This window comes from Salvelinus fontinalis, chromosome 31 (assembly GCF_029448725.1).
Source record: "Salvelinus fontinalis isolate EN_2023a chromosome 31, ASM2944872v1, whole genome shotgun sequence".
NCBI classification, from domain to species: Eukaryota; Metazoa; Chordata; class Actinopteri; order Salmoniformes; family Salmonidae; genus Salvelinus; species Salvelinus fontinalis.
In genome coordinates, this window is record NC_074695.1 from 11,089,772 (window position 1) to 11,116,348 (window position 26,577).

Genomic DNA, 26,577 nt, shown 5'->3' on the forward strand with positions numbered 1-26,577 from the left:
CACGGTGTGGATGATGTAATGTAATGATACGTGTTGAGGACGTAGAGCACGGTGTGGATGATGTAATGTAATCATACGTGTTGAGGACGTAGAGCACGGTGTGGATGATGTAATGTAATCATACGTGTTGAGTACGTAGAGCACGGTGTGGATGATGTAATGTAATCATACGTGTTGAGGACGTAGAGCACGGTGTGGATGATGTAATGTAATCATACGTGTTGAGGACGTAGAGCACGGTGTGGATGATGTAATGTAATGATACGTGTTGAGGACGTAGAGCACGGTGTGGATGATGTAATGTAATCATACGTGTTGAGTACGTAGAGCACGGTGTGGATGATGTAATGTAATCATACGTGTTGAGGACGTAGAGAACGGTGTGGATGATGTAATGTAATCATACGTGTTGAGTACGTAGAGCACGGTGTGGATGATGTAATGTAATGATACGTGTTGAGGACGTAGAGCACGGTGTGGATGATGTAATGTAATCATACGTGTTGAGGACGTAGAGAACGGTGTGGATGATGTAATGTAATCATACGTGTTGAGGACATAGAGCACAGTGTGGATGATGTAATCATACGTGTTGAGGACGTAGAGCACGGTGTGGATGATGTAATGTAATGATACGTGTTGAGGACGTAGAGCACGGTGTGGATGATGTAATGTAATGATACGTGTTGAGGACGTAGAGCACGGTGTGGATGATGTAATGTAATGATACGTGTTGAGGACGTAGAGGACGGTGTGGATGATGTAATGTAATCATACGTGTTGAGGACGGTGTGGATGACGTAATGTAATCATACGTGTTGAGGACGGTGTGGATGATGTAATGTAATCATACGTGTTGACGACGTAGAGCACGGTGTGGATGATGTAAGGGATGAGGTGGATGTTGCTCTCTCGTCCTCCCCCTCCCGTATCCACGCTGAAGGACTGCTCCGTGGCGAAACGCAGGAAGAGGAGCTTGGTGTCGTGGATGTTCATCTGGTAGGTGGGCTCTCTCTGCCCCGTACACTCCTGCAGATATGTGTTGTGCCTGGGGGGGGGGAAAGAGGACCGAGAAAAGCAGGACTTTTAATGGGACGAACGTGAAAGATTATCAGAGAGAAATAAACAGCGAGCTATGACAGGTCTGGTACAGCAGACTTGGTAATAAGACAGGTTAGCAAAACATTTTGAGCAACTTGTTTTTGATTGGTTCTCATATCCAAGCTATTTGCATGCGCAGGGCTGGTCCTATGGAAAACAAAATCATGATTGGTTGAATTCGAAACGGGGATATCCAACCGGCGTAGGGTGCCGTCTTGAAGTCCGTGGCTGTGGCCACAACCCCCTTCATTATCGTCGCTTTGAGCCAACACATCATAGCAGCCGTTAATAGACTCTTAAGTCAAGGAAGTAGAGGCGCTGGAGTTAGCCAGTCTAGCTCAACTCTAAATGTCAAGCCAAAAAAGCTTTGATCATGTTTTCAGAAAGGCAACACACGTTCCCTTCTGACACTTTTTTAAAGTTATGTATCTGCTGCAACAATTTCAAGCGAGTTGGTCATACCTGGCCAGGCAGGTGGCGAAAGCCGATTCCGGGACGTGAGGCCCCCAGACAGGAAGCAGTCCATTGCACTTGGTGTTGGCATTCTGCAGCGCAGCACTCTCCCACTCCTCCCGCCCGCGAGCAAGCCTGAATAGAGGACGGAGAGAGAGAGAGAGCATGGTTACATGCACACACAATAGCCTGAATAGAGGACGGAGAGAGAGAGAGAGAGCATGGTTACATGCACACACAATAGCCTGAATAGAGGACGGAGAGAGAGAGAGCATGGTTACATGCACACACAATAGCCTGAATAGAGGACGGAGAGAGAGAGAGAGAGCATGGTTACATGCACACACAATAGCCTGAATAGAGGACGGAGAGAGAGAGAGCACGGTTACATGCACACACAATAGCCTGAATAGAGGACGGAGAGAGAGAGAGCACGGTTACATGCACACACAATAATACAATTATTGTGGATAGTCAGATTAATATAATAGTTTGTTTCAAACTGACAACTGTCGAGGTGGCAGTCGTAGTGGACTATGTTAAAGTGCGACACAGTGCTGTATCCCTACTGTGTGTGTGTGTGTGTGTGTGTGTGTGTGTGTGTGTGTATTAACCTGACAGCTGCGAGGTGGCAGTCGTAGTGGACTATGTTAAAGTGCGACACAGTGCTGTATCCCTACTGTGTGTGTGTGTGTGTGTGTGTGTGTGTGTGTGTGTGTGTGTGTGTGTGTGTGTGTGTGTGTGTGTGTGTGTGTGTGTACTAACCTGACAGCTGCGAGGTGGCAGTCGTAGTGGACTATGTTAAAGTGCGAGACAGTGCTGTATCCCTGCTGCTTGCGGGGCTTGATCTCAAAGTCCTCCAGGGCCACTCGCTTGGTGAAGGTGTAGATCCCCAGCACCTTGGTCGGCTAGTAGGGGACAAAGACAAGGAAATATAGCACTTAACAATTGATAAAAGATGCATTGAAATAATAACTGACACCCGAACTTCCATTTGGAATAAAGGAACATTTCATATGAAAATAAAACAGTTTTAGTCACAGCCAAGAGTGGAATTGTCCATACATTTGATCAATAATTAATAAAAAGATGTATAATTATACATTAAGGCCAGAGGGGGTGTGGTATACGTAATAAAATAAAATGTTTTGTCATACCCATGGTATACGGTCTGATATACCACGGTTTTCAGCCAATCAGCATCCAGGGCTCGAACCACCCAGTTTATAGTAGTGTTTCCCAAGGTGAATTGTGGGAAGCCGCTGGGGTACAGGTAGGTAGCGACTACCTGCCCATTAGGGCGTTAGGAGCGGCGTCCCACTTGAGAACGGTAAAAATATTTTAAAATGCTCAAAACAAGCTGTTCAGTTACTACTCTGCCCCTCAGTGACGGGCAGCACGGGCACCTACCACCACCGGTGCGCCTGGCACCTACCACCACCGGTGAGCCTGGCACCTACTACCATACCATGTTCAGTTACTACTCTGCCCCTCAGTGACGGGCAGCACGGGCACCTACCACCACCGGTGCGCCTGGCACCTACCACCACCGGTGCGCCTGGCACCTACCACCACCGGTGAGCCTGGCACCTACTACCATACCATGTTCAGTTACTACTCTGCCCCTCAGTGACGGGCAGCACGGGCACCTACCACCACCGGTGCGCCTGGCACCTACCACCACCGGTGCGCCTGGCACCTACCACCACCGGTGAGCCTGGCACCTACTACCATACCATGTTCAGTTACTACTCTGCCCCTCAGTGACGGGCAGCACGGGCACCTACCACCACCGGTGCGCCTGGCACCTACCACCACCGGTGCGCCTGGCACCTACCACCACCGGTGAGCCTGGCACCTACTACCATACCATGTTCAGTTACTACTCTGCCCCTCAGTGACGGGCAGCACGGGCACCTACCACCACCGGTGAGCCTGGCACCTACCACCACCGGTGCGCCTGGCACCTACCACCACCGGTGAGCCTGGCACCTACTACCATACCATGTTCAGTTACTACTCTGCCCCTCAGTGACGGGCAGCAGCAGCTTCGCCTCCTCCATAGGCCGTGAAAACATTGCTTTGATTGTTTGGCCAGCTGTTTCCTCGGAGGGGGAACTGCTCCAATGAAAAATCGCGGGATTTCATAGAATAAATTATAACGGCTCGAAGTTAATGGACTGTCTTGGGGGTGCTCAAATGTCCGTCAAAAAAAAAATCTGAACTTCTGGTTCTGCTGTAGGTCTCCATCCAAACGGGTCTCTCGCGTCAGACGGCTTACTTCTACACGGGAGACTGCATCAGCTCTATCAGGTACAGATGGGCCCTAAAGCGAAATGTGTAATTTACTTGTAAATAAATGATCGTAACAGTCCAGGGAGCCTGGGACCTGATAATCTGGACAACTACATCCAACAAGAGTCGAAGGACAGAGAGATACACGAGCTAGAACATTTCATGGCGGATCTGGTAGAACAAAAAAAAAAAAAATTCAAGACAAGGCCAATTTGATTGTTTATGTTGTTTATGTTTATGTTTGTGTTGTTTATGAGGTTCTACTGTATGTGACAGGGCGACATGTGTGGACTAAAACCGGGATGAATCACAAAGCTTGATCAAATTCATTAAACAGTAAGTTTGAGAAACATTGAGAAATAGTTCATTAACTAGTTATCTACCTTTGATAAACTCAAATTCGCTAGCTAGAACTAGCTTGTAGCTTGCGTGCTAGTTAGACTTGAAATTTGCATGGGAGCTATCTAAACTCATATCTGACCAACTCTGAAATATGAAGTCATTTTTAGGAAGAAAGTTTACCTGGCTATCGCCTGCGGCGTTCACCCCGGGGCGCCTGCGGCGTTCACCCCGGGGCGCCTGCGGCGTTCACCCCGGTGCGCCTGCGGCGTTCACCCCGGGGCGCCTGCGGCGTTCACCCCGGTGCGCCTGCGGCGTTCACCCCGGTGCGCCTGTTGCGTTCACCCCGGGGCGCCTGTGGCGTTCACCCCGGGGCGCCTGTTGCGTTCACCCCGGGGCGCCTGTTGCGTTCACCCCGGTGCGCCTGTGGCGTTCACCCCGGTGCGCCTGTTGCGTTCACCCCGGTGCGCCTGTTGCGTTCACCCCGGTGCGCCTGTTGCGTTCATGACGCGATCTGTCTGCTTGCTCTAAATAATACATCGAATCAGTTCAAAACAGCGGCACCACCGAATCATTCGGTTTTTGACATGTGATAGGCGTATTTATGCGGTAGTTAAAATGCACAGATCGCTTTATTTAAATTTTCCTCTAAGAAACTACTGGTAGTTCGAAAACTTGGCATCTTGTCAAGCTGCTTTTGTTGACAAGTCCAACCATCTAGCGCCCTGGGAACTCGGGCCAAACAGCTGCGTCACTGCAGGTAGGTACATGTACACAGAGTTTACCAAACATTAGGAACACCTTCCTAATATCGAGCCGTACCCCGTCTGTCCTTCAGAACAGCCTCAATTTGCCGGGGCACGGAGTCCACAAGGTGTTTGTTGAAAAGTGTTCCACTGGGACGCCGACCCATGACGTTGACCCCAACGCTTCCTACAATTGTGTCAAGTTGGCTGGATGTCCGTTGGGTGGTGGATCGTTATTGAAAAGACACAAACTTTTGAGCGTGGAAAACCCCCAGTTCTTGGCACAAACCGGTGCGCCTGGCACCTACCACCACCGGTGCGCCTGGCACCTACCACCACCGGTGCGCCTGGCACCTACCACCACCGGTGCGCCTGGCAACCTACCACCACCGGTCCGCCTGGCGCCTGGCAACCTACCACCACCGGTGCGCCTGGCGCCTGGCAACCTACCACCACCGGTGCGCCTGGCGCCTACCACCACCGGTGCGCCTGGCACCTACCACCACCGGTGCGCCTGGCACCTACCACCACCGGTGCGCCTGGCGCCTACCACCACCGGTGCGCCTGGCGCCTACCACCACCGGTGAGCCTGGCGCCTACCACCACCGGGGCGCCTGGCGCCTACCACCACCGGGGCGCCTGGCGCCTAACACCACCGGGGCGCCTGGCGCCTAACACCACCGGTGAGCCTGGCGCCTAACACCACCGGTGAGCCTGGCGCCTAACACCACCGGTGAGCCTGGCGCCTACCACCACCGGTGAGCCTGGCACCTACTACCATACCCCGTTCAAAGGCACTTAAATCTGGTCTTTCGTCATTCACCCTCTGAATGGCACACGTACACAATCCATGTCTCAATTGCCTCGAGGCTTAGCAATCTTGTATCCCTCTCTACAGATGCAGCAGGTCAGTGCTCGTAGAGAGTGTGTGTGTGTGTGTGTGTGTGTGTGTGTGTGTGTGTGTGTGTTGTTGTGTTACCTGGAACTTGTATCCCTCTCTACAGATGCAGCAGGTCAGTGCTCGTAGAGAGTGTGTGTGTGTGTGTGTGTGTGTGTGTGTGTGTGTGTGTGTGTGTTGTGTTGTGTTGTTACCTGGAACTTGTATCCCTCTCTACAGATGCAGCAGGTCAGTGCTCGTAGAGAGTGTGTGTGTGTGTGTGTGTGTGTGTGTGTGTGTGTGTGTGTGTGTGTGTGTGTGTTGTGTTGTGTTACCTGGAACTTGTATCCCTCTCTACAGATGCAGCAGGTCAGTGCTCGTAGAGAGTGTGTGTGCGTGTGTGTGTGTGTGTGTGCGTGTGTGTGTGTGTGTGTGTGTGTGTGTGTGTGTGTGTGTGTGTTGTGTTGTGTTACCTGGAACTTGTATCCCTCTCTACAGATGCAGCAGGTCAGTCCTGGCTCCTCTATCAGCTCCTCCATCTGCTTCAACAACGACGTCTTGGTCACCACCTGGCCCTTCTCATTGGTCTGAAACACATAACAGCCAATTACCAACCTGGATTAGCTTCCTGTTTCTTAATGATAAAAATCAGGGCAGTGTTGGGGAAGAAAGGAAGATTTCCATAGAATCCCATTGGAATCTTTCCAAGACTCTCCAAGGAAGTTTTCTCCCACAAATCTCAGGATCTCTAATGGGTCAGGCTGGGCTGAGAGAAAGCAGCATGCAGGTCATTATTAGCTATTGAATGGTTTTGGACTGCATACGTCGCCTCCCTCCCTCATCACCTACAGTCGTGACCAGAAACCCACACCTGAACTTGGTCTTCCAACCTCTCCAACTATGGTCCGGGTTAACCCTCCCAGTCGGTAACCTACCGTCATGCCCAGTGTCCCCAGAGCTTTCTGTCTCATGGCCATTGCCATGCGTTTCTTCTCGGCCCGTGTCTCCCTGCGAGCGGCGTCTATCTTCAGGTTGACCTCAGCGTGCTCCCTCAGCGCCTCCAGAAGGTTCTCTGCCAGCGTCCCAATACCCTCGTCACTAGACACCTGCTCCAGCTTGTGAAGGTTAGTGATGGAATCTGTCCCGATTAGCATCTGGAGAGAGACAGACGAGGTTGTTCAGAAAAAAAAGTTTAGCACGGGCAGGAAACACTAGATTATATACATCATCCCCTCAATAACAGATGTTTGTTTCAAAACGTTTTGCTACAGTGTGCCCTAGTGAACATGACCCAGGAGTGTACCTGTGTAGGTGGGTGCTGGGTGGCCAGGCCTCGGAGCAGTCTGAGGATGAAGGGTAGAGCTGGACGAGACAGGAACTTCTTCCACACGTCAGCATCCAGACTTGAGGGAAGGAGAGGAGAGGTCAGTGTCGTTTCACATACTGTGAAGTTGGGAATCGTTTTGGATATAGATATGAAGATTTTAATTAAACAGCCCCCCCCCCCCCACCCCAAAAAATATGAATACCCCCCCCCCCCCTTTTGTTTTCGGAAATGTTATCAGTGTTTAGAAAGCCACTAGCCTGGTCCAAGATCTGTTTGAGTTGTACAGACAATTCCTGTGATCATTCCCAAAGGAGTTGGCTGTAAAACACCAACCACTCTGAGACCAGGCTACTTTGGGACAACTGTTACCTAAAGGAAGGGCTATAATATATGAATACATCTAATTGATGGGTTTTGTGATCCGTGTTTATAAAGTTAACAGGACCACCACCACCACTACTACGAGGCCCAATCCCCATCTTACTTTTTGGCGTTGGGGATGTGTTTCTTCATATAGCCCAGAGCGCTCTGTGTGATGCCTTTCTGCAGGATCAGGTCTTTGAGTTGGTGTCCGTTGTTGTTGTTCTTGATGCCAGCCGCGATCTTACAGAAGCAGTCGATGAAGACCTTATCATCGGCACTGTGCTCCTCGTCGTACCTAGAGAACACAGCGGGGGGACAAAAAAAAAACGTGGTTCAAATGTCACGGACGTCACGTGAATAAAAACCCTACACACTCTCGTAAAAAAAAAAGACAAATTCCCACTTTACTACTAAACCCAGTTTGAATATATACTTGTCGAAGCTGCAACATGGTTTAAATCTCTCCACTAGGATCCTCATCTTCTCCAGTTCTCCAAAGGACAGGTACGGTATGATACGTAGGAGACCCTGCAGAACACTGGGGTTGGAACGGACAAACGGGGTGTTGATCTGGTCCAGCAGCATCACCAGCTGGTCCTTGTCCCCTGTTAACAGCAGGTTACCCTGGGGGGGGGGGGGGGGGGGGGGGGAGGCAATACACTTTAGCTTCATGGAACAACACGTTAAGGAGAAAATTGAGAATTGTACTTCCTGTAGTTTGGAGCCACCAACTTTGATTATTTCGTCTGAAAACATTTGACGGGGCAAGTAGCCAGACAAGATGTATCTAGTTTGGTCTAAAAAAATAACTTGGGTGGAACATTATTTTATTCTATGTACCGTTTGACCGGGATAGTCCATTTCGCAACAGTTTCCAAGGTACCAGGACAGGATATTTTTGTCCAGGGCTGCCAGTCTCACCTTGTCCTCTGAGATCTCAGCGTTGGCCTCATCCAGAATGATCTCCATGATGCTGAGGACCTGCTCTGCTATGGACGCTCCTCCACTGTCCTTACTCTCCTGCTCCGCAACCAACGCCTACAGGAGGAAAAAAAACAAATATGGTCACACTCTCTGGTCAAAAGTAACGGATAGAATTTTTCCTGCAAATACCAAAAATGTTTTGAATTGTTCATCTTTGTATCTGCATCACGTCATGTCACAATGTTATATTACTTCCTCCGTATGAATGTACATAGATTCAACAACTGTATTGTGTGGTACAAAATGAGTCTTAGCCTGCTTGGACAGACAGGGCCTTAGACCCGAGTGGCACAGCGTCACTACAGATCCTGGTTCGATTCCAGGCTGTATCACAACCGGCCGTGATTGGTAGTCCCATAGGGCGGCGCACAATTGGCCCAGCTTTGGCCGGGGTAGGCCATCATTGTAAATAAGAATTTGTTCTTAACTGACTTTCCAAGTTAAATAAATACAATTAAAAAGGTGATTTAGTCCTCACCAGGTTGAGTGTGCCCAGCATGACGTTGAGCGTGTTCATGTCTGGTTTGACCAGCTGTTGTCTGTTGATCTTCACCTTTACACAGTAACTGAACAGCTTCAGCAGCACCTGGGACGGGACAGAGGAGAGTGTTACTATATACTGTAAATGGGGAAATTATAAAATATGTCTTTAAAAAAAACACTATATCGTTGCACTAACATGACCGAGGCAAATTATGGAAATTTGTCAAATGTTTCCAAAAAAACATCAGAAACCCTACCTCTTCAAATAGTATTTTAAATAATCCCACAGCAATTGTACATGTTGTCAACGACTTGTTACTGACATTATTAAATGTTACGTGATAATGGTAGTAACTATAGTCACTGACTCCAATGTAAACGCAAATAATTTTCATAATAAATGGTAGTAACAAAAGTCATTGACTACAATGTAAATGTTGCATTTCCTGAAACAATAACTAACTAGAACCAATATATAAAATGTAGTATCTGTCCCATGTCCTACTCACAGTGAGCAAGTGTCTTCCCTGTTTGAAGTCCCTGATGCCAGACAGTCTGCTGAGCATACACTCCAGCCCACCACACTGAGCCATCACTCCTGCCATCTTATACACCTCCTCCTCATCCTCCTCTTCATCTGTGGTAGAGTCCAGAGACTCAATGAACTCTTCAGTAGCGTCTCCAAGGAGACCCCTCATACGATATATGATCCTCATGGGCTCTCCCTGACAGACAAAAACAAACCAGGTTAACACTCTCCACAAACAAGCCTAAACAACCTCAATTATTGTTTGAAAAACAGAGTTGGAATATAAAATAGTGAAGAGTTTGTCACCTCGTTGGTAGGGCACCACACCTTCTTGTAAACCTCGGCCACAGGCAGGTCCAAACTTATGATCTTATTGTTCACCAGAAGCTATGAGAAACAAATAGACAGGAGACGATTAGAAACTAGGTGGAGAACCGTCTCCCATCTTCTTGTGTTTCACTCCAGGACCGCAATCCCCAAACAGCACAGCAAAACGTGACTATGTGCAAGAATAGACAGTGTCTTGGACAACAACAAAAAAGCAGGTGGCACAGTGTTGTAGCTACAGGAGAAATCTACGGTTTCCTACCTCCATGCCACTGTCGTCCTCGAGCAGGGCCACCAGGTCACAGTCCTGACAGATCTTGTTCTTGATGTCCCTCATCAGGGGTCCGATACCTGGCTCGTTGCTGCTGTACGGATTACCAGGCATACGGCCCTGCAGGAAGTCCTCCTGCTGAGGATCCTTCTCCAGGGTAACAAAGAACTCTGTCACCTCATTTTCCTCCTGGAGGGGGGAGGAAGAGCAGGAGGAGGGGAGAAGGTATAGGAGGAAGAGGAAGGGAGAAGGTAGAGGAGGAAGAGGAGGGGAGAAGGTAGAGGAGGAAGAGGAGGAGATTCAGTTACGCCATGCAATGCATTCCTAGAAACACAAAGGCTATCAAATTCATCATTCTGTGATTCCTTGCTTCCCATCTCCTCGCCTTCTTCTCAACCGTATTGGAGAAGGTCCAAGATCCCTCCCCTCGTACCTCTCCAATGCGTTGACAAGGAGGCGAGGAAAGAGGACGCGAGGAATCAAGGAAAGAAGAGTTGAACCATAGACTTGAGTTACAACAGGAACAGAGAAGAAGCCACTTACTGGGTAGATGATGCTGCAGAGTCTCTCAAAGATAAACACCGGTGTTCTGTAGTCATCCAGGTTGTACCTCTTGGCTGTCTCAATACACACTGCCATGAATGCCTTGGTCTCAGACTCGGTCCCTGGAGAATGGAAAGAAAGCACTAGCTTTATACCTGTGGTCAAGTCCTCCAGCATCTCCAGCAGTATGTCCTCCTGGGTCTATATATTAATTAGCTTTATACCTGTGGTCATGTCCTCCAGCATCATGTCCTCCTGGGTCTATATATTAACTAGCTTTATACCTGTGGTCAAGTCCTCCTGAGTCTATATATTAACTAGCTTTATACCTGTGGTCAAGTCCTCCTGGGGCTATATATTAACTAGCTTTATACCTGTGGTCAAGTCCTCCTGAGTCTATATATTAACTAGCTTTATAACTGTGGTCAAGTCCTCCAGCATCTCCAGCAGTATGTCCTCCTGGGTCTATATATTAACTAGCTTTATACCTGTGGTCAAGTCCTCCTGGGTCTATATATTAACTAGCTTTATACCTGTGGTCAAGTCCTCCTGGGTCTATATATTAACTAGCTTTATACCTGTGGTCAAGTCCTCCAGCATCATGTCCTCCTGGGTCTATATATTAACTAGCTTTATACCTGTGGTCAACTCCTCCAGCATCATGTCCTCCTGGGTCTATATATTAACTAGCTTTATACCTGTGGTCAAGTCCTCCTGAGTCTATATATTAATTAGCTTTATACCTGTGGTCAAGTCCTCCAGCATCATGTCCTCCTGGGTCTATATATTAACTAGCTTTATACCTGTGGTCATGTCCTCCTGGGTCTATATATTAACTAGCTTTATACCTGTGGTCAAGTCCTCCAGCATCATGTCCTCCTGGGTCTATATATTAACTAGCTTTATACCTGTGGTCAAGTCCTCCTGAGTCTATATATTAATTAGCTTTATACCTGTGGTCAAGTCCTCCAGCATCATGTCCTCCTGAGTCTATATATTAATTAGCTTTATACCTGTGGTCATGTCCTCCAGCATCATGTCCTCCTGGGTCTATATATTAACTAGCTTTATACCTGTGGTCAAGTCCTCCTGGGTCTATATATTAACTAGCTTTATACCTGTGGTCAAGTCCTCCAGCATCTCCAGGAGTATGTCCTCCTGGGTCTATATATTAACTAGCTTTATACCTGTGGTCAAGTCCTCCTGGGGCTATATATTAACTAGCTTTATACCTGTGGTCAAGTCCTCCTGGGTCTATATATTAACTAGCTTTATACCTGTGGTCAAGTCCTCCTGGGGCTATATATTAACTAGCTTTATACATGTGGTCAAGTCCTCCTGGGGCTATATATTAACTAGCTTTATACATGTGGTCAAGTCCTCCAGCATCATGTCCTCCTGAGTCTATATATTAACTAGCTTTATACCTGTGGTCATGTCCTCCAGCATCTCCAGCAGCATGTCCTGGGTCTCGTCGATGAGCTTGGTCCTCTGCACCACTAGTTTCCTGAGACACAGGTAGCCGTTCAGCACCGTGCCCACCAGACGACTCTTAAAGTGGCGCTTGATGGACTCCACCTCCACAAAGGATGACAGTAGGCCTAGAAGACACACACGGGATAGGTATCATATTAACATATCATCAAAGCTTATCGTTTTTACATCATTCTAGCAAAACAAAGTTTCCGCATTAGATAAATATCTTGGTGAATCGACTAAAGCCAAGGTATACTACATTACCAAAAGTATGTGGACACCTGCTCTTCAAACATCTCCTTCCAAAATCACAGTCATTAATATGGAGTGTTGGTCCCCCCTTTGCTGCTATAACCGCCTCAATTCTTCTGGAAAGGCTTCCCACTAGATGTTGGAATATTGCTGCGGGGGACTTGCTTCCATTCAGCCACACGCACATTAGTGATGTTGGGCGATTAGAGCTGGCTCGCAGTTGGCATTCCAATTCATCCCAAAGGTGTTCGATGAGGTTGAGGTCAGGGCTCTGTGCAGGCCAGTCAAGTTCTTCCACACCAATCTCAACAAATAATTTCTATATGGACCTTGCTTTGTGCACAGGGGCATTGTCATGCTGAAATAGGAAAGGGCCTTCCCCAAACTGTTGCCACAAAGTTGGAAGCACAGAATTGTCTAGAATGTCATTGTATGCTGTTACGTTAAGATGACTCTTCACTGGAACTAAGAGCCCGATCCATGAAAAACAGCCCCAGATCATTATTCCTCCTCCACCAAACTTTAGTTGCCACTATTCATTCAGGCAGGTAGCGTTCTCCGCCAAACGCAGATTCGTCCGTCGGACAGCCAGACGGTGAAACGTGATTCATCACTCCAGAGAACGCGTTTCCACTGCCCCAGAGTCCAATGGCGGCGATCTTTACACCACTCCAGCCGACGCTAGGCATTGCGCATGGTGATCTTAGGCTTGTGTGTGGCTGCTCGGCCATGGAAACCCATTCCATGAAGCTCTCAACGAACAGTACTTGCGCTGAAGTTGCTTCCAGAGGCAATTTGTAACTCGGTAGTGATTGTTGCAACGAAGGACAGAAGATTTTTTACACGCTTCAGCGGTCCCGTTCTGTGATCTACCACATCGCGGCTGAGCCGCTGTTGCTCCTAGACATTTCCACTTCACAATAACACCACTTAGTTAACCGGAGCAGCTCTAGCAGGGCAGAAATTTCAAATCAAATCAAATGTTATTGGTCACATACACATGGTTAGCAGATGTTAATGCGAGTGTAGAGAAATGCTTGTTTGACGAACTGACTTGTTGGAAAGGTGGCATCCTATGACGGTGCCACGTTGAAAGTCACGGAGCTCTTCAGTACAGGCCATTCTACTGCCAACGTGCTCAATTTTAAAACACATTCCACCAACGGGTGTGGCTGAAATAGCTGAATCCACTAATTTCAAGGGGTGTCCACATACTGCTGTATATATAGTGTAAGTGGAAAATCATGTTGATGTTTTATTTGAGTCAACTATCCCTATAAGACCAGACAATACAAGCGCCTCGGTTTAAGGTGAATGAAACACGTTACATACCAGTCAAGCTCTTGAGGGCATATCCCTGCTGCAGGTCTGTACTGAGAGTGGCCTCTTCCAGAGCCAACAGGTTGGCTATTTCCTTGGTGATGAGGTTGCCGATGTAGGGCAGGACTCCTCGGGCGGCCAGGTACACCTTCCATTGAGGAGGCTTGATGAGCTTCTGGTACAGAGCAAGATACTCTGCTGCACATTCCCCCGCGATGCTCAACTCGTCCAGGTAACTGAGGGACAAACAAACACTGATGCTCAACTCATCCAGGTAACTGAGGGACAAACAAACACTGATGCTCAACTCATCCAGGTAACTGAGGGACAGACAAATACGTGTTAGAAAAGCTGTTTGACATATAAGCCGGGATATTATCCCAAAATACAAAGCAAGCACAAAAAAACAAAACATAAAGTATTGATGTTATATATTTCACTGCAACATTGCACCTGGTCCAGCTACTAACAATAATACCCAGTGTTAACCATCCAACTTAACTGATACTAACTCGCTCACATTGATGACCGATGCTTAGATCATTTCCCATCGTGTCAATTTGAAACTTGAAAGCATCTTTTAACAGTGCTACCTTTCCCAAACGAAAGACGGCCTCTTACCTGGTAAGCAGGTCCAACACCTGCTGCTTGCGGCTGGGGATGGAGGTGAGGGCCTCAACGATGGTACAGGCTGCCTGCCGCGCTGCCTGGGTGGCTGGGGTGAACAGCACCTGAGAGACAGAGGAGATTACAGTAAAAAATTATAGCATGGAAGTGAAAAATAAGTGAGATGAGTTCATGCACCATCCCATCTGTTGTCTAGACCCAGCTACATGAACCTCAGTCCCATGTTGTCTCATCGAAAGGTGCAGCGTATCATTTAAATCATTCTGGAGGCCGGGTGCCAAACCTTTTCAAATGTAAAAGCTGAGTGGTGTAGTGCTGCCTGGAGAAGTTGGTATACTCTAACCCCAAACGTTTCGCCCCGGCCCAAGGAAAATAACCCTTGTGTGAAATTCTATGACAAACAGCGACATACACTTTGAACGATCTAAAACGATCAATCCCATATTGGTATTTTACAGCCAAGCTGTATGGTACCAGTTGGCTAACAGTAGGCCTACTATTGAAATAGATAAACGAGGCTGGGAACGGAGTCAGAAATTCACAGGTTTCAGATTATTTTTTTCCTCTCCAGGTTTCACTTTTTTGTTGTTGTTGTTGTTGTTGAGAAAACAACAACAACATTGGATGTTCTAAATCCACTACAATGCTTACACCACATCCGGAGACCACAAAAAGCCAAGAAATTATTATTTTTGAGTGCAGTTACCCTTTAATTCACCTGCACAGGTACCTAGCACTGTTGTTGGGAGTTCGCAAAACAAATGGCCACTGGATTGAGGCAAAGAATCATGATATACATTTTGCCAGGTAGACTACTTTGTAGCTGCTTAACATTTAATAGAGAAGGTTTTCGGAAAAGCCTCTCCGTCGACCAGTAGACGGTTAGGCCTGTTATTAGCGTCGCTCTAATCTTCCTGTTACTTAAATGTTTTAAACCTAGACGTTTTACTTCATGAAGCATGTCTTACCTTGCTTCAAAAGAAGCCCATAGCCAAAATCCTACCATAGAAAACGTGAAGGCCATTATTTTTTATAGAAAGACCTCATATGCTCTCTCCTGTTCTTCCAAATCAACCCCCCCCCCCCCCCCCCCCCCCCCCCATTGTCTAGCTGCCAGACATGTTTGTCATATAGCGCCCAACGACAGTTGTTGCATCTTTAGATCTCCCCTCTGTCTAAATGTTGAACAAATATTTCCATCTTTGTCCATGAAACTGCTTGCATGGTTTCAGAACTGTGTTTTCCCGCAAATCACATTTTGGAACGTTTGCAAATAGAATTACCGGCCGTTTGCACATTGCTGTGCTTAAAATGTGAAGAAATAATAGTTAAATCAACGTTAAAGAAAAAACATTGTCCTCCACAACACAACTTTGATTCACATCATGGGGATTAATCACAGGATATACGCAATGCCCACATAAAGTGCGTATACTGTGTATACCTGCCTATACCATCCAACACACCACCGGTGTGTACGTACCACACCAAACGGTACCAGTAACGAAGAGTGTCCCGACCTAAACGTTTGAACGGAGTTCAAATATGTCCTGCTATAAGAGCAGTGGAGTGTCCTTACCTGTCTGAGCCAGTTGTTGTGTCCCAGTTTGAGGAGCCTGGGGAACAGACCCTCGGAGCGTGACCTCATGAACTGTTTCCACTTCCACCCGTACTTCTCCATCAGGTAGCGTCTCCGCACCTCAGCCTTGTTCTGGGGCTTAGCTGCAGTCTCCTGGCCTGGTGGACAAGTGTTTACGGCATTGTTGAAAGGGAGGGTTTGAATACCGTTTTTTTTTTTTTTTTTAAAGGGATAGTTCCTCCGAGTTCCATAATCAATGCACTTGCTTCAGCAATAACTCTACTGGTTCTTCTGTATACGTATCACTATTTACTTTTCACTAGATGCTACTGATTTTAAAACCCTAGACCTCTATAGATGGTGGGACTGTATACAACAGACCACCATCGGTTGTTACGTTGAGCACCTACTGACCAGAAAAGATATGTTATGAAATAAAATGTATAAAATCCCAATGACATGTATTAATAAAAAGTTTAAGGAACTACAGACAGGCACCACATTACTACAAGACAAAACAGCCCGATCAAGCGGGATGGTCTTGCTTGCAAATATATATATTTTTTTTTAAAGTTTGAAAAGGTAGTGTTATGGGATTAGTGTGGTGTATGACGAATCCAATACTTTAACTTGTACGCGGTACAAATCACATTATTGTGGGAGAACCTCCTCTAAGATTGTGAATTAAGCTGTTAGAGAAGGTTTGAATTAAAAAATAACCTGCATACACATAGTCGAAGTACAATAGACCAACATTGCTACTGTAGTAGGTCAAAGCTGTGTGATGGAAAACCTTGGTATAGCATGGGTGGAGTAGACATTGTGGATTTCCTTTCCATTTCAGCTTGACACCAATCCCTACTTCTCAATTAAAACATTTATTTTTTAATTTCCATCGTTTTTACACTGGAAGGTGATTATACAAAATTCAAAATCACAACATTTCCACATACAAAAGGTATCTTTCGATAATGTAATTTGAGCCTCACATTTTTTTTTACATTTTTTTTTTTAACAGTCTTACGTTGGCTAACCTTATCTAGCTAACGTTAACTGGCTATCATAGCAACCAAGGACGTTCGCTAGCGTATTTGTTTGTGCTACTGGACTTTGGACGTTAGCTAGCTAAGCAAAATATCTGTTTGCATTTTTTTTTTTTTTTTAATACCACCATATAGCTAGCAACAGTAGCCTAGGGTTATTCACATACACGTCTTACGGCTGGCAGCCTGGTGCAAGCAGCTGTGTTGTTGCCAAGCAACCGACCTGTTAGAACACTGAGCTTGCACCAAAAAAAAAAACTTGTTAGCATTGTGAGAAATGCTACAATACCGTAGCACATCCTTGGTTCTTAATAGACAGAAATGAGCACGTGAGAGCGATAAATTAATCGATTTAATCAAAACTAGTCCGAAAGATTGTAAGTCTAATGCTCACTTCACGGATGCTGGAGTGTTGTTCTTATCTGATGCCTAGAGATATTGAACTAGATCGGGGCAAGACATTTGATTTTTTCCCCCTTAATGCTAACGACCCTGTTAAAATCCGGTATGTGGTTCTCGTAACGGCCACGACGAGAGGTGGGGAGTGTGCTGTGTGTACCTCCAATCAAGTTAATTTGCGACATTTCATCGACATTGGTGTCATAGTGGCTTAGATATGACGGTAGGGAGATTTTAATTTAAAAACATTGAGCTTCAAATCAATCCCCTACTACTAGTCGGGCCGACCGACCGATTAAAAAAAAAAAAAATCACATCTACTCACATCTTGCTGGAAGGCACTTTTTCCAGGCTTCATAAGATGCTTTGGGGTCCTTCTTGAGCCAGAGCTGGGCCTGAGCATGGATCTCATTGCAGTAGGGCTTCACTGTAGTCAGACACTCCACAGCAGAATCCTGGAAACACCAGAAACACCACATTTCCTGAAATTGCCTACATTAACTGATTTGATAAAAAAATAAATAAAAAAATAACCTAAAATCCTTAAATAACTCATTATAATTTTGGACGTCATTCTACGAAAAACACAGACTGCAATGTAAGTCTCTCTCAAAACTCGCCCAGGCCAAGTATGACTGACTGCTATGTTGTGTAGTAGTGTACCTTGTTCTTCTTGGAGGTGGGGGCAGGAGGCTTGATGAGTTTCTGTAGGATCCTGAGACACATCAGAGTAATGTTCTCCACCACTACAGGGGTCTTGATGTTCACGGCCATCAGGAACAAACTCAGGGCTAATAGACACAGAGAGAAAGACGGGGATTATTAAATTACGTTATTTAAAAAGGGAAAGAAAAGGGGATGAGAGAAGATGAGGTAAAAGCCTCACCACATCGCAGTCGTAGCTCCCAGCAGCCCCCCTCCTTGGAGATGGAGTCGGTGAGCAGTAGCATCTCATACTGCAGACTGGAGACCAGGTCAGGATTGGCCCAGTGGCCCTTCAGAGCAGCGGACACCTTGTGAATGATCAGGTCATTCATCTGCTGAGTGGCCTCTGGCTGGTCTCTGTACAGGGAGACGTAGACCGATGAGAATGGGCTTACTCACTGTATGTGAGGTGTGTGATTGGAATGCCTAGGCTTCAGCTCAGAGGGCTAACACAGGTCTTATAGCACACAGACTACCCAGCTTTTAATACTCGTTTGGGCTTATGTACACTTGTGAGCTACGTGCACGTTTGGTTAGCTCTCCAAGCTAATGCATAGACATTAGCTCAGCAGGGGCTAACACTGTCTATGAGAACACAAACCACTACTATACCTGGTGAGCAGGCAAACCAGTTGTCTGACCTCCTCCCTCATGGCAGCGGTACCTCTTCTCAGGTTGTACTCAAACAGCTCTCTGATGAGCCCCTGGAGCCCAAGGATCTGCCGGAGGGCTGGGTTGGTGGCCAGGGCCCTTAGCAGGGTGATACAATGACCCGTCACGGCCGAGGCACAGCCATAACACTTGTTGGAGGAGGTGTGTCCGCAGCCTAGATGTAGATAGATAGATCTTTGTTATTAGTCTACCCAAAAGAAGAAGAAAAACAACCATGTTCTCAAATAATGGAAGTTACTTTAGATAAAAAACGTCTGCCTACATGGCAAATTGGTCCCAAATGGGAAATTGATTTGCAGCAGTTTTAGAAAGACAAGTGTGCTTCCCAAAAATCACACCCTTTCTAGCCCACTACTTTTAACCAAGGCCCGTGCACTATAGGTGACAGGGTGGCATTTGGGATGCAAGTCCTGGATCACAACAAGTGACAGTAAATACATAACACCAAATAGCTTCTATTAGAAATCCCAAATAGAAGGGCTAAAGTGTTTTTCTTTCTCTCTCTCGGAGGACCTGAGCCCAAGGACCATGCCTCAGGACTACCTGGCATGATGACTCCTTGCTGTGCCCAGTCCACCTGGCCGTGCTGCTGCTCCAGTTTCAACTGTTCTGCCTGCGGCTATGGAACCCTGACCTGTTCACCGGACGTGCTACCTGTCCCTGACCTGCTGTTTTCAACTCTCTAGAGACAGCAGCAGCGGTAGAGATACTCTTAATGATCGGCTATGAAAAGCCAACTGACATTTACTCCTGAGGTGCTGACTTGCTGCACCCTCGATAACTACTGTGATTATTGTTATTTGACCATGCTGGTCATTTATGAACATTTGAACATCTTGGACATGTTCTGTTATATTCTTCACCCGGCACAGCCAGAAGAGGACTGGCAACCCCTCATAGCCTGGTTCCTCTCTAGGTTTCTTCCTAGATTTTGGCCTTTCTAGGGAGTCTTTCCTAGCCACCGTGCTTCTACACCTGCATTGCTTGTTGTTTGGGGTTTTAGGGCTGGGTTTCTGTACAGCACTGAGAGATATCAGCTGATGTTAGAAGGGCTTTATAAATACATTTGAATTGAATATAACCAAGTCAGGTAAAGTAGTTTGTGTGTGTATAAAGTGCAGTACCTAACACAGAGAGGGCTCTGTATTGGCTGGCTGTGAAGGTGGGCTGATGGGAGCTGGAGCGAGAGGACTTCGTGGCGGCTTCACGCTGCTGCAGGTCGTACTCCAGGAGTTCTTTACGGGACGCCAGGACTTTCTGGAGGGGGGGGGGGGGGGGGAAATGGGGATGATAACTCTTTAAAAAATCATACAACATACTTGAATGTAGGACCTGCTGTTTGAACAGCTGTGAAGCTCCATAGAAATATAAAATCACAAAAAAAAAAAAAAAAGGGGTATCCTCATTCAAGTCAATGTTCCCGTGATGGGTGAACTGACAGCCATATTGAGTGTACCTATAACCAGGATGTTAACTAGTAAGTAAGGACAGGATTAAATGTGCTCATCACGTCCCCCGGTCTCTCACCTGTATGATCTTGGAGAGCTCGTCAAAGGACGTCTTACAGTCTCCGCTGTACTCCTGAGCCAGCTGCTGGATGTACCTGTTCACATTGGCCGAGGACGCTCCAAGCCCCGCCCCTGCTCCAGAATCATCCTATTAGGGGCATGACAACAGCATCGAAACATCAGATTCTAGTTCAACACTTCCAGTAAAACAGACAAATTCTTCATGATGTTTAACTTAAATACAGAATAAATCCTATGGATTGATGCCATACAACTGCTAGGGTATTGTGAAGGTTTAAATTTGAAATGTTTGTGATATTCGGTTGTTTTACTTAGTCAAGTGAAATGCTAAAGTACTAAAAAAAATGTCAAAATGTGAAATGTGTGGAGGTGCGAATCGTATGAAGTTCATATACCAGAGGGTAGTATCTGACCTGTGGTTTCTCAGGTGCTGCCTCGTTGACCTTGGACAACAGACTCTCCAGCTGGGGTCTGTGTCCCATCAGCTGGTGGTACACGCGGTCAGCCTTGTCCAGCAGCGTGTTGATGTTGGTCACCGCCTACACAGAGAACGACACAAACAGCAGGCTTTGGTTTGTTTTCAACCAGTTAATGTGGGAAGGAAGGTTCTATGTTTCTTGTTAGAGCGGCAACCAGAGGGATGTGACCAGGGCAACCAGAGGGATGTGACCAGGGCAACCAGAGAGGAATGTGACCAGGGCAACCAGAGAGGAATGTGACCAGGGCAACCAGAGGGATGTGACCAGGGCAACCAGAGGGATGTGACCAGGGCAACCAGAGGGATGTGACCAGGGCAACCAGAGGGATGTGACCAGGGCAACCAGAGGGATGTGACCAGGGCAACCAGAGGGATGTGACCAGGGCAACCAGAGGGATGTGACCAGGGCAACCAGAGGGATGTGACCAGGGCAACCAGAGGGATGTGACCAGGGCAACCAGAGGGATGTGACCAGGGCAACCAGAGGGATGTGACCAGGGCAACCAGAGGGATGTGACCAGGGCAACCAGAGGGATGTGACCAGGGCAACCAGAGGGATGTGACCAGGGCAACCAGAGGGATGTGACCAGGGCAACCAGAGGGATGTGACCAGGGCAACCAGAGGGATGTGACCAGGGCAACCAGAGGGATGTGACCAGGGCAACCAGAGGGATGTGACCAGGGCAACCAGAGGGATGTGACCAGGGCAACCAGAGGGATGTGACCAGGGCAACCAGAGGGATGTGACCAGGGCAACCAGAGGGATGTGACCAGGGCAATCAGAGGGATGTGACCAGGGCAACCAGAGGGATGTGACCAGGACAACCAGAGGGATGTGACCAGGACAACCAGAGGGATGTGACCAGGACAACCAGAGGGATGTGACCAGGGCAACCAGAGGGATGTGACCAGGGCAACCAGAGGGATGTGACCAGGACAGAGAAAATCTGGATTTATTTTTATTTTTTAACTGTGTGTCAGGGTGGGGTTCGGGTTGAAAAATATAGCTAACCCCTGTCACGCATCACTAAGAAATAGTTTGAGAATGTCCCAATAAAACTAAATGTGTTCACCTTCTTCCTGTCCTCCTCGGTCTCGATTGGGTCCACAGCACAGCAGGGCTTGGTGTACAACATGAAGTCAAAGCGGGCGTATTTACAGAAACCACAGGCGTTGCACAGAAAGGGATCCTTCTCATCATAATTAATGGACCTGGAGGAGGAAGATAAAGAACCACATTCAATCAGCATCAGTAACCAGAAACACCAAAACTAAGGTGTCCCACTTTAAGACGTGAAGTGTGTACCCGATAGGACTAATCAGTAGGGGCATTTCAATAATTTGGTTACTCAGATCTGTCCCTATTCAAGTAAGCCATAATATAACAAATTTAATATTTCAGGCATCAATGGCCTATTGGGTAGCTACCTGCACTTGTGGCACTGGTAGACGTTTTCTCCACAGTTTCCACAGACGCCAGGGTTGGCGGGCACGGAGGCAGAGCATCGCGGACACTGGAGCGTCTCGCTGGAGGCCTGGTAGTTCTCGTAGAAGTCGGAGAACTCGATCATGAGGTTGGACGCCACGATAGGCAGCGGCAGGTCGATTTTGACCTCTGTCTGACCTGGAGTCAGTTGGACCTTCTTGGCCTTGTGCCAACGGGCAGGTCTGGGTAGAGGCAGATAGAGGTACATTATATATATATATAAGAAGATAAAATATAAAAAAAAGACTACACGCTGCAGATCCATTAAGACTGATTCCGTTCATACAGAATTAAGACAGAACTAGGGCTGGAGCGGTTCATCGATAAAGCTCTCTCTGTTTCCAGTATACAGTTAGCTGTCTGTATTGTTGATTTGTATCTCATTGAATGGAATAAAATCTGGCGATAAATCTAATCTATTGAATATCGACTATTTGATACTGTACCACATCGTTGTCGAAGCCAGATATTTAAATACACTTAAATAAGAACGACAGATTAGCCCGGTCCCAGATCTATTTGTTCCGTCTTGCCAACTCCTACGGTCATACAAAACAGGCTAACAGGCTAACAAAAACACACTGCGTTCAGGGTATAAACTCACTTGTTCTTGAGTTCTACGATGGCCTGTACGGTCCTGTTGTTGTAGTAGAGGCTGATGGTCCGGACCATCTTGGTTCTCTTCAGGTCTCCTATCTTCACCGTCACCTTACTGATGGTGTGGCTACTGATCAGCTTCACTACCTGCTGGGTAGTAGTGTATCTAGTGTCCACCTTAATGGACGACAGCTTGATGTTCTGAGAGAGACAGAGAGAGAGAGAGAGAGAGAGAGAAAATTAGTATTGGATACATAGAAAATGGGAAAGCTGTGCCTTTATCAATGGAATGAACACATATTCGATTCAAAACGCTTCAGCCACAGGTGTGTTTTTGATCCCTCCCTCTCATGCATTTAATAGTAATGGATTGGTGCTATCATGGCCCATAGGGAGTTACACCCCCCCCCCCCTCCAAACATTACTTACACTAGTCCATTCTTCTTATGAGAGGGAACTGCGCAAGTGCACACTTTGTGGGAAGTGTGGAGAATTGGGAAGCAGCGTTAGGCTCTACTTACAGAGAAGGGCACTTCAGGGTTGTTGCACACCAGACAGGGATCACTCTCCAGGTAGAAACCATCAAACTCCACCAGGCCTGACAGGGTACTGCAACACAGACAAGAGACATGGTTAGTACTTAAATCCGACCTGACAGGGTACTGCAACACAGACAGACAAGGTTCATATTTCAATAAGAAACAAAACATGGAGACAAACAGCTGTGGAAGCTAGTTTGATATATTTAATTTAACCATTATTTAAAAACTGGTTAGTCTTGAGATAAAACCTATTTATTTTGCAAGGGAAAGCTATAGTTAAATAGACTGCCGCGGCCATATCAGGGTGACCGGAGGCTGCCGCGGCCATATCAGGGTGACCGGAGGCTGCCGCGGCCATATCAGGGTGACCGGAGGCTGCCGCGGCCATATCAGGGTGACCGGAGGCTGCCGCGGCCATATCAGGGTGACCGGAGGCTGCCGCGGCCATATCAGGGTGACCGGAGGCTGCCGCGGCCATATCAGGGTGACCGGAGGCTGCCGCGGCCATATCAGGGTGACCGGAGGCTGCCGCGGCCATATCAGGGTGACCGGAGGCTGCCGCGGCCATATCAGGGTGACCGGAGGCTGCCGCGGCCATATCAGGGTGACCGGAGGCTGCCGCGGCCATATCAGGGTGACCGGAGGCTGCCGCGGCCATATCAGGGTGACCGGAGGCTGCCGCGGCCATATCAGGGTAACGGAGGCTGCCGCGGCCATATCAGGGTAACGGAGGCTGCCGCGGCCATATCAGGGTAACGGAGGCTGCCGCGGCCATATCAGGGTAACGGAGGCTGCTACAGCCATATCAGGGTGAACAGAGGCTGCTACAGCCATATCAGGGTGAACAGAGGCTGCTACAGCCATATCAGGGTGAACAGAGGCTGCTACAGCCATATCAGGGTGAACAGAGGCTGCTACAGCCATATCAGGGTGAACAGAGGCTGCTACAGCCATATCAGGGTGAACAGAGGCTGCTACGGCCATATCAGGGTGAACAGAGGCTGCTACGGCCATATCAGGGTGAACAGAGGCTGCTACGGCCATATCAGGGTGAACAGAGGCTGCTACAGCCATATCAGGGTGAACAGAGGCTGCTACAGCCATATCAGGGTGAACAGAGGCTGCTACAGCCATATCAGGGTGAACAGAGGCTGCTACAGCCATATCAGGGTGAACAGAGGCTGCTACAGCCATATCAGGGTGAACAGAGGCTGCTACAGCCATATCAGGGTGAACAGAGGCTGCTACAGCCATATCAGGGTGAACAGAGGCTGCTACAGCCATATCAGGGTGAACAGAGGCTGCTACAGCCATATCAGGGTGAACAGAGGCTGCTACAGCCATATCAGGGTGAACAGAGGCTGCTACAGCCATACCAGGGTGAACAGAGGCTGCTACAGCCATATCAGGGTGAACAGAGGCTGCTACAGCCATATCAGGGTGAACAGAGGCTGCTACAGCCATATCAGGGTGAACAGAGGCTGCTACAGCCATATCAGGGTGAACAGAGGCTGCTACAGCCATATCAAGGTGAACAGAGGCTGCTACAGCCATATCAGGGTGAACAGAGGCTGCTACAGCCATATCAGGGTGAACAGAGGCTGCTACAGCCATATCAGGGTGACCGGAGGCTGCTACGGCCATATCAGGGTGAACGGAGGCTGCTACAGCCATATCAGGGTGAACAGAGGCTGCTACAGCCATATCAGGGTGACCGGAGGCTGCTACAGCCATATCAGGGTGACCGGAGGCTGCTACGGCCACATCAGGGTGAACAGAGGCTGCTACAGCCATATCAGGGTGACCGGAGGCTGCTACGGCCATATCAGGGTGACCGGAGGCTGCTACAGCCATATCAGGGTGAACAGAGGCTGCTACAGCCATATCAGGGTGAACAGAGGCTGCTACAGCCATATCAGGGTGACCGGAGGCTGCTACGGCCATATCAGGGTGACCGGAGGCTGCTACGGCCATATCAGGGTGACCGGAGGCTGCTACGGCCATATCAGGGTGACCGGAGGCTGCTACGGCCATATCAGGGTGAACAGAGGCTGCTACGGCCATATCAGGGTGGTGGATAGTTTGGGTCTGTGTTCAGCCGTACCTGTAGATGTTAGAGTTGGGATGGGTGGTCAGGATGTGGTTCTGGGTCCTCAGGATTTCCACAGCTTTCTGGGAATACTCCTTTAACTTCTTCTCAGTCTGGGGGGTCTTCAGGGAAAAGTAGCCGAGCAGGTCTACAAACTGAGCGGCCTTGCGTCCGTAGGCGGGCAGCTCTGGCCAGATGGCCCAGGTCAGGTCCAACAACAGCTCCTGCTGAGACTTACTGGAGTTTCTACAGAGGGAGAGAACATATGGTTGTAGCTTTGGAGGTAAGTATTGACAAAGTTGTAGATGTTGACGGTGTAAGATAGTGTAGTCCTTGCAACAGTCTTTTCTGAATACCCAAGCATGAAAAACATACTTCAAGAAACTGGCAGAAAACCATGGTGTCTAGGCAGCTCTCTAGGTTCAGGCATTGTCTAGAATGACGTGAGCGGGCCGCTCATTGAATGACGTAGGGCCCCGCTCATTGAACGACGTAGCGCCCGCTCATTGAACGACGTAGGGCCCGCTCATTGAACGACGGAGGGCCCGCTCATTGAACGACGTAGGGCCCGCTCATTGAACGACGGAGGGCCCGCTCATTGAACGACGTAGCGCCCGCTCATTGAACGACGTAGGGCCCGCTCATTGAACGACGTAGGGCCCGCTCATTGAACGACGGAGGGCCCGCTCATTGAACGACGGAGGGCCCGCTCATTGAACGACGGAGGGCCCGCTCATTGAACGACGGAGGGCCCGCTCATTGAACGACGGAGGGCCCGCTCATTGAACGACGGAGGGCCCGCTCATTGAACGACGGAGGGCCCGCTCATTGAACGACGGAGGGCCCGCTCATTGAACGACGGAGGGCCCGCTCATTGAACGACGGAGGGCCCGCTCATTGAACGACGGAGGGCCCGCTCATTGAATGAAGTAGGGCCCGCTCATTGAATGAAGTAGGGCCCGCTCATTGAATGAAGTAGGGCCCGCTCATTGAATGAAGTAGGGCCCGCTCATTGAATGAAGGAGGGCCCGCTCATTGAACGACGGAGGGCCCGCTCATTGAATGAAGGAGGGCCCGCTCATTGAACGACGGAGGGCCCGCTCATTGAATGAAGGAGGGCCCGCTCATTGAACGACGGAGGGCCC

The 26,577-nt window shown here is 48.2% G+C and overlaps 1 protein-coding gene across 1 annotated transcript in view; it reads right to left on the minus strand.

Moving 5' to 3' along the window:
• ubr4 (ubiquitin protein ligase E3 component n-recognin 4) overlaps positions 1-26,577 on the minus strand; it is a 133,026-nt gene that overhangs the window by 5,270 nt on the left and 101,179 nt on the right. The window contains exons 56-85 of the mRNA XM_055891302.1: positions 25,448-25,678; positions 23,323-23,410; positions 22,809-23,002; positions 22,147-22,386; positions 21,792-21,930; positions 20,654-20,779; positions 20,239-20,367; positions 19,836-19,968; positions 18,652-18,865; positions 18,221-18,396; positions 17,998-18,125; positions 17,660-17,789; positions 15,893-16,050; positions 14,308-14,417; positions 13,699-13,922; positions 12,066-12,239; positions 10,639-10,760; positions 10,087-10,284; positions 9,804-9,884; positions 9,478-9,693; positions 8,964-9,071; positions 8,423-8,539; positions 7,935-8,125; positions 7,623-7,796; positions 7,115-7,214; positions 6,747-6,965; positions 6,285-6,398; positions 2,320-2,462; positions 1,564-1,689; positions 854-1,048 (exon numbers count right to left, since the gene is read on the minus strand). Coding sequence (XP_055747277.1) covers positions 854-1,048; positions 1,564-1,689; positions 2,320-2,462; positions 6,285-6,398; positions 6,747-6,965; positions 7,115-7,214; positions 7,623-7,796; positions 7,935-8,125; positions 8,423-8,539; positions 8,964-9,071; positions 9,478-9,693; positions 9,804-9,884; positions 10,087-10,284; positions 10,639-10,760; positions 12,066-12,239; positions 13,699-13,922; positions 14,308-14,417; positions 15,893-16,050; positions 17,660-17,789; positions 17,998-18,125; positions 18,221-18,396; positions 18,652-18,865; positions 19,836-19,968; positions 20,239-20,367; positions 20,654-20,779; positions 21,792-21,930; positions 22,147-22,386; positions 22,809-23,002; positions 23,323-23,410; positions 25,448-25,678 — 4,698 coding nt within the window. The remainder of the gene's footprint in view (positions 1-853; positions 1,049-1,563; positions 1,690-2,319; positions 2,463-6,284; positions 6,399-6,746; positions 6,966-7,114; positions 7,215-7,622; positions 7,797-7,934; positions 8,126-8,422; positions 8,540-8,963; positions 9,072-9,477; positions 9,694-9,803; positions 9,885-10,086; positions 10,285-10,638; positions 10,761-12,065; positions 12,240-13,698; positions 13,923-14,307; positions 14,418-15,892; positions 16,051-17,659; positions 17,790-17,997; positions 18,126-18,220; positions 18,397-18,651; positions 18,866-19,835; positions 19,969-20,238; positions 20,368-20,653; positions 20,780-21,791; positions 21,931-22,146; positions 22,387-22,808; positions 23,003-23,322; positions 23,411-25,447; positions 25,679-26,577) is intronic.